This window comes from Adiantum capillus-veneris, chromosome 17 (assembly GCF_014529385.1).
Source record: "Adiantum capillus-veneris isolate H3 chromosome 17, ASM1452938v2, whole genome shotgun sequence".
Classification (NCBI taxonomy): Eukaryota; Viridiplantae; Streptophyta; class Polypodiopsida; order Polypodiales; family Pteridaceae; genus Adiantum; species Adiantum capillus-veneris.
Window position 1 is genome coordinate 98,279,952 of NC_140947.1, and position 15,269 is coordinate 98,295,220.

Below are 15,269 nucleotides of genomic sequence, written 5' to 3' on the forward strand. Positions count from 1 at the left end.
CTAAAGAATGGAGCCAACTTACAGATGCCAACCGAGGGGCCTAAACCCTAAGAAGAACAAGCAACAGAAGAAGTGTCACAGAGTGATGACATGGTTGCCCGAGTGCAAAAAACCCTAACCCTAATTTTTGCCAGAAACCCTAATTGCTGAAACCCTAATTTTGGAAACCCTAATTGCTGAAACCCTAATTCTGAAAACCCTAACCCTAAAACTTGCAAACCCTAATTTTTGCCAAAAACCCTAACCCTAACCCTAAGGCAGCAGACAAATTCCGAAAATTGCGCTGACATGATGATATGGCAGGATGTACGGATTTCCGCGTTTTGCGTTGGCTGATGACGTGGCAGGCTGTACGGATTTTCGTAAACTGCGCTGGCAGCTTTTTGGCTTTAATTTTGAACCAGAAGCTTTTGAGTTTTAAAGGCTTTTTACTATAACTGCTTTTCAGGCCAAGGGCCTTTAAATATGAGGCTAGGGCTCATTCTCCGGCATGCTTCAGTACGAAGGTGCAGAGTCTGGAGTACCGGCTTGTACTGTGTTGATGCAATATAAAGAAATACCGAAAGGGGCGCCAAGGTTTGGGGCCAATACTCTCTGGGGTGGAATTCCGCCACTCCGTGTCGCGTGTCGTCTCTCTCTCCATTTCAGTTCAGTTGTTATTTGAAGTGCTTAAAGTTGTTCAGTCTGTTCTTTTCTATTGGCACGTGGTGCCCGCCTTGTGACACCCTTTCTCGTGGGGACCCACGGAGGTGACTGCCTTTCAGACTTTAAAAGAGAAATTGACTACGGGACCAGTCTTGACTCTGCCGGACTTGCAGAAGTCTTTTGAAGTATATTGTGATGCTTGTGGTCGTAGTTTGGGTGCGGTCTTAATGCAAGAAGGCCATGTCATTGCTTACGAGAGCCGACTGTTCTCAAGGCCGGAAATGAAAGCACAGATTTATGAGAGAGCTTTTGGCAGTTATCCATGCTCTTACTCAGTGGCGGCATTAACTACTCGGAGCGGATTTCACTGTCTTCACAGACCATCAGAGTTTGCGCTACTTCTTATCATAGAAGCAGCTATCGGAAAAGCAGATGCGGTGGGCGAACATCTTGTCACAATTTCACTTCCAGATTGTCCATGTGCAGGGAGAGAAGAATGCAGTGGCAGATACTTTGTCTCGAAAGCTGTTGGTTCTGGCTATTTCCGCGATATATCATAGGAGCTTCGAGAATATGGTCGATGAGTATGCCTGAGATACAGATTTTGCAGACGTTTTACACGGATACGGGATGGGGAGATAGTAGCGGTATATTCCATTCGGGATGGCTACTTGATGAGAAAAACCATGTTGTGCGTTACACAGCCGTTGAGGGAAAAGGTTATGACTGAATGCCACTGTCCACCTTTTACGGGTCACCGCGGCATCGCTACCACCATGAAAGGGGTAGAGAGATACTTCTTTTGGCCGAGACTCAAGAAGGATGTGGAAGAGTTTGTGCGCAGTTGCTTGGTATGCCAGAGGTCAAGTTTGACAGGAATAAAGCATAGGGATTGTTACAGCCTTTGCCCATACCCACCCGCCCCTGGGAAAGTATTGCAATGGATTTCATTTTTAATCTCCCGAGAACACAGAGTGGTCACGATGGTATCTGGACTGCTATTGACAGATTTAACAAACAGGCTCATTTCATTTTAGTGAAGAAAACAATCAAGCCGGATCACTTAGCGAGATTGTTTGTGGCCCAGATTTTTAAATTACATGGCATGCCTGAGACGATTGTCTTCGATAGAGATCCCAGATTTACGAGTTTGTTTTGGAAGGCAATTTGGGAGAACATTGGCACGCGGTTGCAATTCTCGTCATCGTTCCACCCGCAGACCGACGGGCAATCTGAGATTGCCAATTCAGTGGTTTTAGATTTATTGAAGTCTTATAATTCGGATCAGAAGACTCAATGGGAAAAGTACTTACCTTTGGTGGAATTTGCCTACAATAACATGATACACTCTTCGACGGGGAATGCGCCATTTGAGATTGTTGAAGGTGTTGCGAAGGTTCCACCCTTCCTAAGTACGAAAGATTAGATTTTTGAAGCAGATGAGTATACGCGCGACTTAGACACGGCTTTTGCCAAGGTTCGCGAGGCTTTGCAGAAATCTCAAGAACTACAAACAAAGGCAGGGGATCGCCATCGTCGCGATTTGAAGCTGAAGAAGGATGATTGGGTGCTCTTATGTTTTGAGAAGGCACGCCTGAGAAAGAAGAAGGGAAAGGAGAGGCTTTTTCCAAAGCTTAGTATGCTACCCTACGGACCTTTCCAGATCTCTGAAAAGATCAATGATGTCTCCTTCTTGAAACTGCCTGACACTTGGAGGATTCACAATGCATTTCATGTGAGTCTCTTGAAACCTTTTAAAGGTGATGTGCCTGATGATGGGGAGCCTGATGAGCAACTTGAAGTGGAAGAAAACGAGGAGATCCTTGTTCCTGAACAGATTTTGGCGCATAAGGATACGGAGAATATAGGTAAAGTCCGAAGGCAGTTCTTGGTTAAGTTCAAGAACTATCTTGCATTGGATGCGAAGTGGATGGAGGAGGAGGACCTAGTAGAATCTCCTCAGATTGTGGAACTTTACCTCGAAGCTTTTGGTTTAGCATAGTCTACTCCAAATGGAATCTAGAATTCAGCTTGGCCAGAGATTTGGTGCAGTGGGATGCACAAGAGGGGAGTTACTCCGCTCCTTTGTCAACAGATGCCTCGATTTTGATATTAGAGTCACTGATGTCTCTTTGAGCTTCAAGGATACTGAGAGCTGACAGTATTCTGCTGTATGACTTTATAAAATGGAATTCCTGAATATGAAACTGATTTGTTCTTGACTTGTTTTTAAGTGCAGGAATTGATAGATGAAATGACTGTAGCATTTTGGTCTACTTGATCTCGAATGGACATGGTTGCATAGGGGTCAGTCAATCGGACATCGATGAGGTCCCGACTGGATCTAGATGCGATTGCTAGCTACATTGCCGATAAATCATGGTCTAAGATCTGAATGAATGTTGAATGTCATGTGATGTCCTGTGATGTCGTGTGATGTGATTGTTGATTGGTACATGTGCTAGAAGTGTGTTCCTAGTACGTAGGTACTAAGAGTCACTGTCTGCTAAGATGGTTTATGGCCTTTGTCTGTTTTGCAGGCGTAATCGAGGGCGATTATAATGCTTTCAAGAGGGGGGTATGTCATAAAGGGATGACGTGGATGAAAACCCTAATTTTTGAAAACCCTAATCTGCAAAATCTCAAAAAACCCGCAGACATGATGACGTGGCACCGTAGGGCAGAATCTGGAAAACGCGGCACGTTTCACGTTGGGCTGTACGGCAGAACTTCCGCTTTTTGCGCTGGGAAAGGCAATTCATCATGCTTATCATTATCATTCAAATCATCATGCTTATCATTGTCATTCAAATCATCATGCTTACCATAATCATGCAAATCATGTGTGTCATGCTTGGGTGTCACAAAGTGATGACGTGACTGAAAACCCTAATTTTTGAAAACCCTAATCTGAAGAATCCCGGAAAACCCGCAGACATGATGACGTGGCACCGTACGGCAGAATCCGAAAAACGCAGCGCGTTTCACCTTGGATTGTACGGCAGAATTTTCGCTTTTTGCGCTGGGAAGAGCAGTTGGAAATTCTACGCAATTTTTGGGTAGCTTTTGAACTTTGCTTTAATTTTCAAGCAAGTCTTATGAGACAAATTGCTTTATTTTTAAAAGGATGGCAGCTTTTGGGGCTCTGCTTTTGGCATCCCTTGTAAACAAATAAATAAGTGGTTTGGGCTCCCACTCTGCAGAGCATCTGGACGCAGAGTTTGAGAGAGACTCAACCGCACTCTTGTACTTTGAACTCAGATTAATACAAAAAGAAATACCAAAAGGGGCGCCAGTCTTTGGGGCCAATATCTCTAGGCACGGAACTTCGCCGGGCCAGTGTAAATCAATTGTGAACTGTGAACTGTTTTGAAGTGGTTATTTGGTGCTGTCGCGGTAGATTCTTGACTTGGAGTGTTCAAGTCTTTTACATTGGGAGAAGAAGAGACTGTAAGAGTCTCCTTTTCCCAATTCTGTGCAAACTGCGCCTGCACAATAGAAAAAAGTTGCCACAACTCTTTTATGTGTTGGTCTCCCTTCTCATGTCTTGCTTTGTTCTCGCGTTCAAATTTTGCTTCTCTTTCATCGCGCTCATGCGCTATGGCTGCCATTCTGTCTTGGTATTTACGCTCTATGGCTTCCATTATTTCATCGCTTTCTAACTTCTTGTCCATCATCATCATGTCGAAAGCTGCCAAAGGATCTGGTGCAATCTTTGGCGTAGATGGAGAAGGGGGAGGGTCGGAAAAACCTCCTGGTGGGGAAAACTCTTCTTCGTCACTCCCATGCTCACCACCTCCATGCGAAGTATCCATTCCGCTTCGGGTAATGACCATCCACTGAAGTCTTGGGTTTTTAAGCTCACGAGGAACTTGGGTTCTTGTGAATCTTAGTTCTTGAGTTCTTGAGGTTCTTGAGGGTCTCGAGGTTCTTGAGGTTTTTCTTTAGCTTGCAATCTCTGTTAGAGAAGGATCTTCTCTTTGCCCGAGTTCTGCTCTTTTCCGCGGGTGCACCCCTTGGCGGCCTTGCGCTCACACCAAGGTTGCTTTTTCCCACCTCACGTCGATTGGCAGGCCGCTAAGTGCACGGTCCGCTCTCAATGAGTGAAAAGAGGCACAAGGGGAAGCTGGACAAGCCCTTTTTTCTTGGGTTACCTGACACTCTTCAAAAACACGATTAGGAATCGACACGCCCAAGAGGACTTGGGTTACGTGCGACTGCAACAAGCAATTTGTTTTTTCTGTGGTTCTTTCCTTTAGTGATACAGAACATTGCCAAAGCTTTGATACCAATGTAAGGTGCAGCGGAAGTGAATGTTGAACTTTGCTCAAGATGAGTGCTCCGAACTGTGCTCAAGGGTTCCTTTTATTTACGGAAGGGAGAGCCTTCCGTTCCTTTAGTGAGGGAGTGCAAATGATCACAAACAAAGTCAATGACACTGTGAATGAAGGTGTTGAGAGTGAGAGATAGAGAGAGAAGAATACGACACCAAACGAGTTGTCAAACCCTCCTCCGAAGGCCCCACTCTCGATGGCGAGAGCGGTCTATGCTATTGATTGCACAAATCTCTACAATGCTTGGAGACTTATTGACGATGAGGACGATGACGAGACGGGCTGAAATTTGAAAATGCTAATGGATGAAATTTGCAAATCTTTATCTGCTGAATTTTGACTCTATGTCGGTGACGATGTCGATGACGACGATGTGACGACGACGCGCTGAAAACGCAGATGCTGAAATCTCAGCATCTGCGTTTTCCGGGCTGAAACTGTAAACCTTGATGGATCTCACCGTGCGGCAGGATCTGCGAGGTTCGGGACTTCTTGTGTTGTAACTGACTGCTGAAAACTGAAAACGCTGAGTCTAGGGCTGATCCCGTCGCGAAGATATGCAAAAACGCTGAGGTTGATTTGCAAACCAAAATCGCTAGGGATTGAAATCTGTCTTTGCTGAGGAAACTGCTAACACTAGGGCTGATCTGCTGTCACTGGGGAATCTGCTATTGCTAGGGCTGATCTGCTGTGTCTTGTGACGTCGCCGAGGCTGATTTGCCATGCAAAAACGCCAAGGGCTGATCTGTGGTTGCAAAACGCTAGGTCCTTGCTGCTGTGTTGCAAAAACGCTAGGCGTGCTGGGGCCCTGCTGAGAATGTGCCTCTTGAACTGGAGTTCTTGCTGCCTCTTCTGCTGTGGAATGCTAGCGCTAGGTTTGCTTATATACTCACTTGGTCAAATTGCCATCAACTTTAGGTTTTACATTATAATATCCCTTTACATAAACATTAGTTTTACATGAACAAGTAATTAAAGCACAAAGTAGATCAAATTTAGGTTTTACATCCCAACAAAAGTCACTTAAAAATAATAAGTGAAAAATGTCAAAAATAGGTAAAATAGGTTCTGTGCACTGAAAAATGCTCCTGATGGGTTCTGATGGAAAATTGATGATCATGCTGTGTGCAACCAGAGGATATGCATCTAATCTAAGTGTCTGGACATGCACGGTCTGCGAACGGACTCATAAAAGTGCCAGATCACTTCCTAATGTAACTGAACTGAACCCATGTCATGAGGTAGCTTGTCCACGTACACATAGGGTTAGATGTGCACGTGACAAGCACTCTCATGCACTTTGCACTCATAGTTTTCCGCTCTCTTGGCTTTGGTCATTTTACATTCTCTCTCTAAGTAAGGAAGGCTCTTCCTTCCGCTAAGTAAAAGGAACCTTGAGCACTCACTGATTACTCATCTTGAGCTTACACCATCATTCACTTCCGCTACACATTACATTGGTATCAGAGCTCTCTGGCAGTGTTCAGTAACATCACTCAAGGAAAGTAGCACAAAGAACCACATAATTTTTTTATGCTTGTTGTGGTCGCACGTACCCCAAGACCACTTGGGCGTGTCGATCCCTAATCTGTGTTTTTGAAGAGTGGCAGGTAACCCAAGAAAGATGGGCTTGTCCAGCTTCCCCTCGTTCCTCTTTTCCTATCATTGAGAGCGGACCTTGCACGTAGCGGCACGCGAGGTGGGAAAAAGCAACCTTGGTGTGAGCTCAAGGCTGCCAAGAGGTGCACACGCAGGAAGGAGTTGAGCTTGGGTAAGAGAAAAGCCTTCTTAAACGGAGATTGCAAGTCAAGAACCTCAAGAACCCAAGAACCTCAAGAACCCAAAAACCTCAAGAACCTCAAGAACTCAAGAACTTCACGACCTTCAAGAACTCAAGAACCTCAAGAACTCAAGAATCCCAAGTACCCAAGAACTCAGTGCATGGTCATCACCTGAAGCGGAATGGATACTTTGCGTGAAGGTGATGAGAGTGGAGTTGGAGAAGACGAAGGTTCTACACCAGGAGGATTGTTCCCTGATCCTCCCCCATCCCCATCTACACCACGGATTGCACCAAACCCTATGGAGGCTTTGGTCAAATGGTTGATGCGGATTACTCCTCGTATGTGTTGGTGAACGAGACATGTATTGTGATTGTATTGCTTCTATGTGGATGATTTGATTGTTGGTGGCATTTATGAGGCTGAGCTAAGCATATGAAGGGCTTACAACCAAGAGTTTGACATGAATGATTTGGGAGCGCTACGTTACTTTTGGGCATTGAGATTATACGAATGGCAGAGGGCATATTGTTGTCACAAAGGCAATCTGCAGTGGATATGTTGTCAAAGTACGGTATGACTGATTGTAAGACATTGCTATACCCTTGGATCAGAATTGAAAGATGCGAGGTGATGTGCTTGAGAATGCCCCACCATGTATAGGAAGATTGTGGGTAGCTTGATTTACTTGACAATTGGGATTGGAGTTACACGGTTGAGTTTGAGAGTCAGTTTATTAGGAAGCCACACTTATATGTAGTGAGGCGTACATTGAGCTATGAAAGTGCCACTTTGGATTATGCACTCTTGTATGAGGTTGGCACGGAGGTGCAACTCTATTGTTACACATGTGCGGATGGTAGTCTATATGATTGGTGATCTACCAACGGGTTTGTGTTTTCACCTTGGGAGTATTGTTGTTACTTGGAGCAGCAAGAAGCAATCCAAGTTGCTTTGTCAAGTACAGAGCCAGAGTATAGGGGTGCTACAGTGGCAGCATGTGAGGTAGCATGGCTAGAGATGCTACTTGGAGAGTTGGGCATACAAGTCTAGAGGCTGGTTTTCATCTACTGCAATAGGTTTAGTAGCATACAGTTGGCGCCGAATCCAACGCTTAATGTGAGGACAAAGCACATTGAGGTGCACTGCCACTTTATCAGAGACAAAGTCTTGGCTAGCGACATCGACGTTAGGTATGTAAGAGACGAATGAGCAGATTGTAGACATCTTCATGAAGGCCCTGGGAGCAGAGAAGACGAGGTGATTTTGAGTTATGTTTGGAGAATGCTATTGTGCCGTTTTGCAGACACGGGGTGAAAGACCGGCATCTGGATGCACTTTAGTGTTTTTGGTTATCTTATGATTATGCCAGAATGTCAGAGCAAGTATGCAAGCCCAATTGCTAGGATTTGATGCTTACAAAAAAAGGGTTTGTATGGGAAAAGCCTCTAATAAAACCACACAAGGCAAGTTGGGTATCTGAAGGCCATACGGTCATTGATAGAGAGGAAAGTGGGCGAGAGACCAACGCTACTGAGTGAGGGAGGCCGAAAAGTGCTATTCTGTAAAATTTTTACCAAACATGTTTTCTGTAAGCCCGTGCCTAGCGGGAGAAGAAAAGGGCTGTTTTGAACACTTTTCCGTCACATGCACATAGGTTAATTCTGCAGGAGTTGGGAGATTTTCAAGTTTTCGTACTCTGCCGTTTTTTGCAAGCCTGCAGGAAGAAAGAGGAGAAGAAGGGGGAAGGCTTTCTCAGGGGTTCTCGCTCCCTCAACGAAGGAGAAGAGCGGAAAAAGAAGGAGAAGGTTTATATGGCTCTCTCAACGAAGGGGAAGAGGGGAAGAGGGGAAGAAGAGGCTTCTCTCAGGGTCGGGTTGAAGTTTGTTGCGGGGTTTTGACTGTTTGGGTGGTGCAACTTTAGCAGAGCTGGATCAAAGAGGATTTGGGGATTGTGTTTAAGGACAGTTGATCGACTATTGGTGATTTCTCCTTGGAGATTGTGTAGTTCGAGTATAAACCGACAGATCGTGTTTATGGCTGTTTGTACTGTTTGGGTGTGTGAAAATCACTAATCGACATTGTTTGTTGGCTTCACTCTTGATCTATATCTTTCAAATTGTGTCTGGTGGGCTCTAGAAGCTTGGTCAATCTCCCCTCAATTATCATTGTCTATTGCTATTAATCATATTTTATTCATTAAATCTTTGTTATCTCTTGCAATTACCCTCTAACGGTACTTATATTATCATATTAACTCTCTAGTATCCTTGCAATACTCAATACACTTATTTGTGTTTCTGCTCCTCTCTCAACTCTCTCCACGCTAGAGGCCCGACCCTTTCCCGGTCAACCTCGGAGAACCGTGCACTCCAACATTGTGAGATGGCGTTGAGCTCGAGGGGATGTATTGAGATATTGAGCTCAACACATGGTACACCTGGATGACTGTTTGCCTACATTTATCATTGGTGCGAGGTGGCGGACACGGGATCATCGTTAGTGGTACTACAACTCGACTTCACCAACATGGTCTACCCACCGAGATTGATGGCCATTTATCTTCCAACTCGCTCACTAGCGGTTTCACATTGATTGTTGTACATGAGTGCAACTCGACTTCACCAACATGATCTACCTACGGAGATTGATGGCCATTTATCAGCCAACTCACTTGTTACCGGTTTCACATTGATTGTTGTACATAGTCTCTTATTTTTCTACTTATGTTTTGTAGACTTTATCATCGTCTTGGTTGGTGAAGAAGAAGAAGAAGCAACTTTCAGCCACCATCTCCAATGTGTGCTTTCTTGGTTGTGCGCGTGTGCTTGCAAGAGCTGAAGCTCCCTCCTCCTCTCTCTCTTTGCAGATCACACCTTTGTGGTGATTGGCCTTTTACATTTATCTTGAGACTGTGCCCTTGAGATGTTTATTTTAATAGAAGATTTTCGAGAGCGTGCATGAGAGAGAGAGAGAGAGAGAGAGAGAGAGAGAGAGAGAGAGAGAGAGAGAGAGAGAGAGAGAGAGAGAGAGAGAGGGGGGGGGGGGGGGGGGGGGGGGAGGGTTGCTTTACCACGATTTATTCTCCACATCTTTTATCTTGTAGGGTCAAGGTTTGGATTTTGAATGCTCTTTAACAGTGCAAACTGCTAGCATTGAGTATTCACCTTAAAAGTTTGACCTGAGTTTGCAGGTTTATGATAAAATGGTGAAAGGGTACATCTATAATTGTTTGGGAGGGATGTCATCCAAAATTCAGTTTCCCAAGGATGAAAAAACAGGTGGCTATCATTTTCTGCTTCTGAAAATTTGTTGGCCTACTGGAAACTGCTTGGCTTTTTTAAAAAAGTGTCACTGAAGCTGCTATTGGCAGGGCTTCAATTGGTACAACCATATTTGGTGCTGCAGATTTTTGTACCCAAAGGTCAACATTTTGCGTTGGAGCTGAGGTAAAGTTACATTTTATGTTTTTCAGACAACCTCTGTGTTTACGGATTGCAGCATCTTCACAGATAAGGGATGTACAGGGCAGCTGATACACAAGGTACAAGGAGAAAAATGTATTTCTCAACATCATTCAGTGAACTAAAAGCCAACCCACTTCATTGCCAAATCCCTTTGTCAATGGTAAGCTGAAAAAGTGTCATTTCCTTATAGCAACATCATATGACACCAGCCTTAGTGCTTTGTTTTGAATATTGGAGGACATACCTGATAGTGATGTATATCAAACTAGCGATTTCACACCAAATGTTTTGGGAAGGATGTATGTTTAAGTTTGTAGAAAAGACATGACTGAGGGGAAGTCAAATTGGCATTTTAAATCCCTGAAGGATGACCATGGAATGTAAACTTATTATCTCAAGACATGTGCTTACTTTCATATCACCTCTGTCGGTCTCTCCTTTCTCATTGTGTTTGTGGAGACACATTTTATTCAAAGCTTTCACATTATCTTGATTTAGTAGTCTATTGTGAGTGGAAAGATCTCCCATTATTGTGTACGTTTGTGCGAGGGGGTCCTTGGTTGTGGTCTGGCCACCCAATGTGGGCACCTCTTTGATGGGGGGTGATCCCTCATCTTCCTCACAGGCATCCCCTTATGTTTTTTGGCTTGAGGATTCTTATATATGCTGTGGGAACTGCCCTTCCTATCTGTAACCCGTAGATATGCAGGTATACACCTAGCTGTAGGTATGTATTGTTAGAGTTTCACCTCCTGTATGGTGGTGGCTTTGATATCTCCCAGGACTAGATAGGGAGTAAAAGCCTTGCCATACGTGATGTAGATTTTTCACTTGAGGCCTGATATGCCATAACCCCTGTTTATGTATGTCGTGCGGTGGCCTATGTTAAAGCCTAAGAGGGGTCCTACACACAGGACCCCTGCCCTCCCCTTTTGTATACATTGCATCTGCTAAATAGGACCAATGTTTGGGTTAATAATTGCATCTTATGGGACACACCTATTGGCATTAGGCAGTGCACACAGCATGGCTATTTTTAATGGTCTCTCATGCTGGCCGGGAACAAACGCACTAACATGCTGGAACATAAATGGGGGGCAAGTACAGTACACTACTTGTGGGCTCAACATGGCTAATACCAGACATTAAGAGCTTTAAGATATTTGGGATCTATTGATGTAGTAGCAGACCAAGCTATTTTGACATTGTGGTTGTATGAGAGAGGCAGTACACTGTGGATATATGAGAGAGGTAGTACCATGTATCCCTAAGTATCCTAGATACCACTCTATAGAGGCCATCTCACATGTTAATGGAAGCTCGGTGCAGGAAAGGCTGCAAAAATTTGACTTGAGCAAGCCATTGGATGAGTGCATGAGAAACCTGGTAAAGGCACATCATATCTCGGCCACTATGCTTTCCCCCATACCCCACTCTCATTCAGACTTCGCCGCTCGTCTGCACCCAGAATGGTTGGTATGATAATGAGTGCAGGAACACCCGCATCAAGCCACGCAAGAAGGTAGATTTGGGCACTCGGACACAGGCACTCGGACACATAGCCAAGCAAGGACACTCTTTAGACGCCTTGTGCGAAAGAAGAAGCAGAACTACTTGGCAAAAATGGAAGTGGAAATTTACCATCTATTCTTAGAGGCCTACACTAAAGCAAACAGGGATTTTTCTTGGGAGATGATCTTACATTGTCTCAACTAGCACACATGAAAGAATGCATGCCCGAGATCCTGGCTGCCAGAGAGAAGGGAAAACTCGCCTTCTATAGAGGAGGCAAGTGTGACAAGCGCACCACATGACGGTGTGAGACCTATGAGACCAACCTAAAGCTTGCGGTATGGAATTGCAACAGCTCGTTACGATTGGATGTTGGAGCCTTCGAGGATTTCTTCAGAGGGAGAGACATCATTTTCTATTTAGAGACACATCAGAGCCCAGAGAGCACACTCCAGAGGGTGACTGGATATAGAGCCTTCGAGGATTTCTTCAGAGGGAGAGACATCATTTTCTATTTAGAGACACATCAGAGCCCAGAGAGCACACTCCAGAGGGTGACTGGATATAGATGGGAGAGCACATATAGACAAGTGGCTCGGAATGAGTACAATAGCATAGGATCAAGAAGAGTAGCAGTGTTTTTAGGGAGGAGTTACATCCTATCATCCAAGTGGCTCGCAGAAATGAGAGTGGCCGTTATATGTGGGTCAGAGTTAGAGCTGAGGAGGGCATAGCTCTTACATTGCCATATTGTACTTCCCTCCTAGCCCATCTCGTTATGCTTCGCCTAAGGGGCATTCACCATACATAATACTAGATGAGATTATTTGGGAGTTTTCGAGGGATGGAGATGTCATCCTACTTGGGGATTTCAATGCTAGGACAACATGTCATCCGGCATCTTTTTTTGACACTTCCGAGGAGATGTTGAGAGAGCTAGACCCCAGAGAGATGGGGCTCTCCAGGACCTAGAGGATGCTGAGGAGTTTATAGAATATGGGCAATATCTGATTGAGATGGGTACAACACATGGATTGGCTATTTTGAATGGCCTTGATAGATACTCCGGTTCAGGCAGCTTCACTTGCTTCCCTCGCAGACATGGTGCTAGCACTGTGGATTATGTTCTAACTCCCACATCACTTATACCATGCATTCAGGACTTATGAGTCTCGCCTAAACTTGTTGGAGTGGCTATAGATTATGCCCAAATATCTTTTGCAGTAGATTTTACTTACACTATTGGTGGATTTCATCATGCAGCACATAGCCATCTGAGATACCACTTCTGCAAAGAGACAGATGGACTGTATGTAGAAGAGATGTATAGTCTTCTATCAGGGGAGAATCCCCATAGACCCTTGTCAGAGCTCACCCAGATATTGACAGAGATGATACACACAGCATCGGTCACAGCTTTTCCCCACTCGCAGCCTAGTGGGAGACCACGGTCTGGGAGAACGCCTCATAATAGTTGGTATGACGATGAATGTCGAAAGACCAGAGCCCGACTACATAGAGAGGTTGCTTTGGGAGAGATCACACATAGGGAGTCAAAGCATACTCTTCTGCCGGCTTGTACGACGAAAGAAGAGATCTTTCTTAGCTCAGCTTGAGAGAGATATTTATCAGATACTCTTGAGCCAGGACTCTAGGGAGGCTTGGCAACTCTTTAGAGAGCAGTCACCCTCTCCAGTCATTACTTCTACAGAGACATGGACACAATATGCATCCTCTCTATACACAGTAGCGGAGCAGATACCATTGCCAGACCCACCGGAGCCGTGTCCTCCCACCTCTACTTTCTTCACGGCAGAGATGGGGAGACGAGCCATTGACAGATTGCACACAGGGAGGGCACATGATCATGATGGTATAGTAGCAGATCATTTCATACATGCTAGGGATCATATTGATGGTTTGTTGGCCTTCATGTTCAACAGGGCCATGTGTGAGGGGTTTCCTGAGACTTGGAGTACATCTACAATTGTGCCACTTCTCAAGTATGGAGATCCAACCCGGCCAACTAACTATCGCACTATCATGATTGGCCACTCATTGGCCAAACTATATGCATCTATACTTGAGCATGAGTTGAGCAGATGGGTAGAGAGAGAGAGAGAGAGTGTGTACGCGCTTCATGGCAGACTGGATTTAGGAGGGGATTCTCTACGATCATATCTTCACGCTTAGAGCGATCATTGAGGAAGGCAGAGCACATGGGAGAAGGATTTATTATAGCTTTGTGGATTTCCGCAAAGCCTTTGACACAGTCTAGAGAGCTAGGTTGATACAATGATTACATGACTTGGGAGTCCCACATGAGCTAGTATGGGATCATGGCACTATATGAGACTGTTATAGGGAGAGTGCGAACAACACAGGGTCTTTCAGACCCTGTTCACTCCACTATTGGGGTGAAGCAGGGATGCCCACTTTCTCCGACTTTGTTTGGATTGTATATTGATGAGATTGCTGACTATATTGAGACTGTAGGGGATAGAGGAGCACAACTGTCAGGTACATGGATACCTCTATTGCTTTATGCTGATGATATTGTGCTTATTTCGGACTCTCCAGAGGGTATGCAAAGACATCTAGATGCTTTATATGCTTATGCACATGATAGTGGGCTCTCCATCAACCTTGTTAAAACCAAGGTGATGGTATTCAATACTACAATGCAGTGGGTCAGGAGATCAACACCTATTTTTACATATGGACAGGAGATGGTAGAGTATGTAAACTTTTATACACATCTTGGTGTTGTATTTAGTGGACCTACTCTCTCTATGAGAGGTGCTGCAAAGGCGAGATTGACGAGGGGATATTCAGCGTTAGGAGGACTAGAGAGGATATGTTCACACATGCAATTTCAGGAGCCATGCACTAAGTTGTGGCTATTTGACACATTGGTCACTTCCACCATGCTTTATGGAGTGCGGATATGGGGGACCTAGCGTGGATCATCATAGTAGATCAGGCTGCACGTATGATGGATGGAGGTCCATGGAGAGACCACTTATATCCATGATCTCTAGGTTGATCCGGGCGAAAGCCTCAGTGCCACATGAGATTATCAGAGCTGAGATGAGCGCACCACCAATTGTAGTGGAGGCTCTTGCTAGATCAGTGTCTTTTATTCATAGCACATGGGAGCTACCATGCAACAGATATGCATGACTAGTGCTAGAGCCATCGCAACAACTTGCCAGTGATGGATACTTTATGTTGGTTTGTGTAACAGACTTGGACACTCCAAGTCGAGAATCTACCGCGACAGCACAAATAAACACTTCAAAACAGTTCACAGTTCACTCTTGATTCGACACTGGCCCGATGGAGTTCCGTGCCTAGAGATATTGGCCCCAAAGACTGGCGCCCCTTTCCGTATTTCCTTTTGTATTAATCTGTGTTCAAAGTACAAGAGTGCGGGCAGGCGCTCACACTCAGACTCTACGTCCAGATGCTATGAGTTGTGAGTGGCCTACCCACTTATTTAAAGAGTACAAGGGATGCCAAAAGCAGAG

The 15,269-nt window shown here is 44.9% G+C and overlaps 1 protein-coding gene across 5 annotated transcripts in view; it reads left to right on the forward strand.

The window, feature by feature from the left end:
* Nucleotides 1-15,269, forward strand: part of LOC147437761 (uncharacterized) — a 64,971-nt gene that overhangs the window by 19,378 nt on the left and 30,324 nt on the right. For 4 of the 5 annotated variants that reach the window (XR_015184903.1, XM_086487234.1, XM_086487231.1 and 1 more), the window contains 3 exons: nucleotides 9,954-10,041; nucleotides 10,134-10,209; nucleotides 10,288-10,387. Coding sequence is in view for 4 of the 5 variants with exons in the window: in XM_086487234.1 (XP_086343360.1) it covers nucleotides 9,954-10,041; nucleotides 10,134-10,209; nucleotides 10,288-10,387 (264 nt within the window). In the remaining variant the exon portion in view is untranslated. Of the gene's footprint in view, nucleotides 1-9,953; nucleotides 10,042-10,133; nucleotides 10,210-10,272; nucleotides 10,388-15,269 lie in introns of those variants that run through there. The other variant, XM_086487233.1, reaches the window with a different exon arrangement.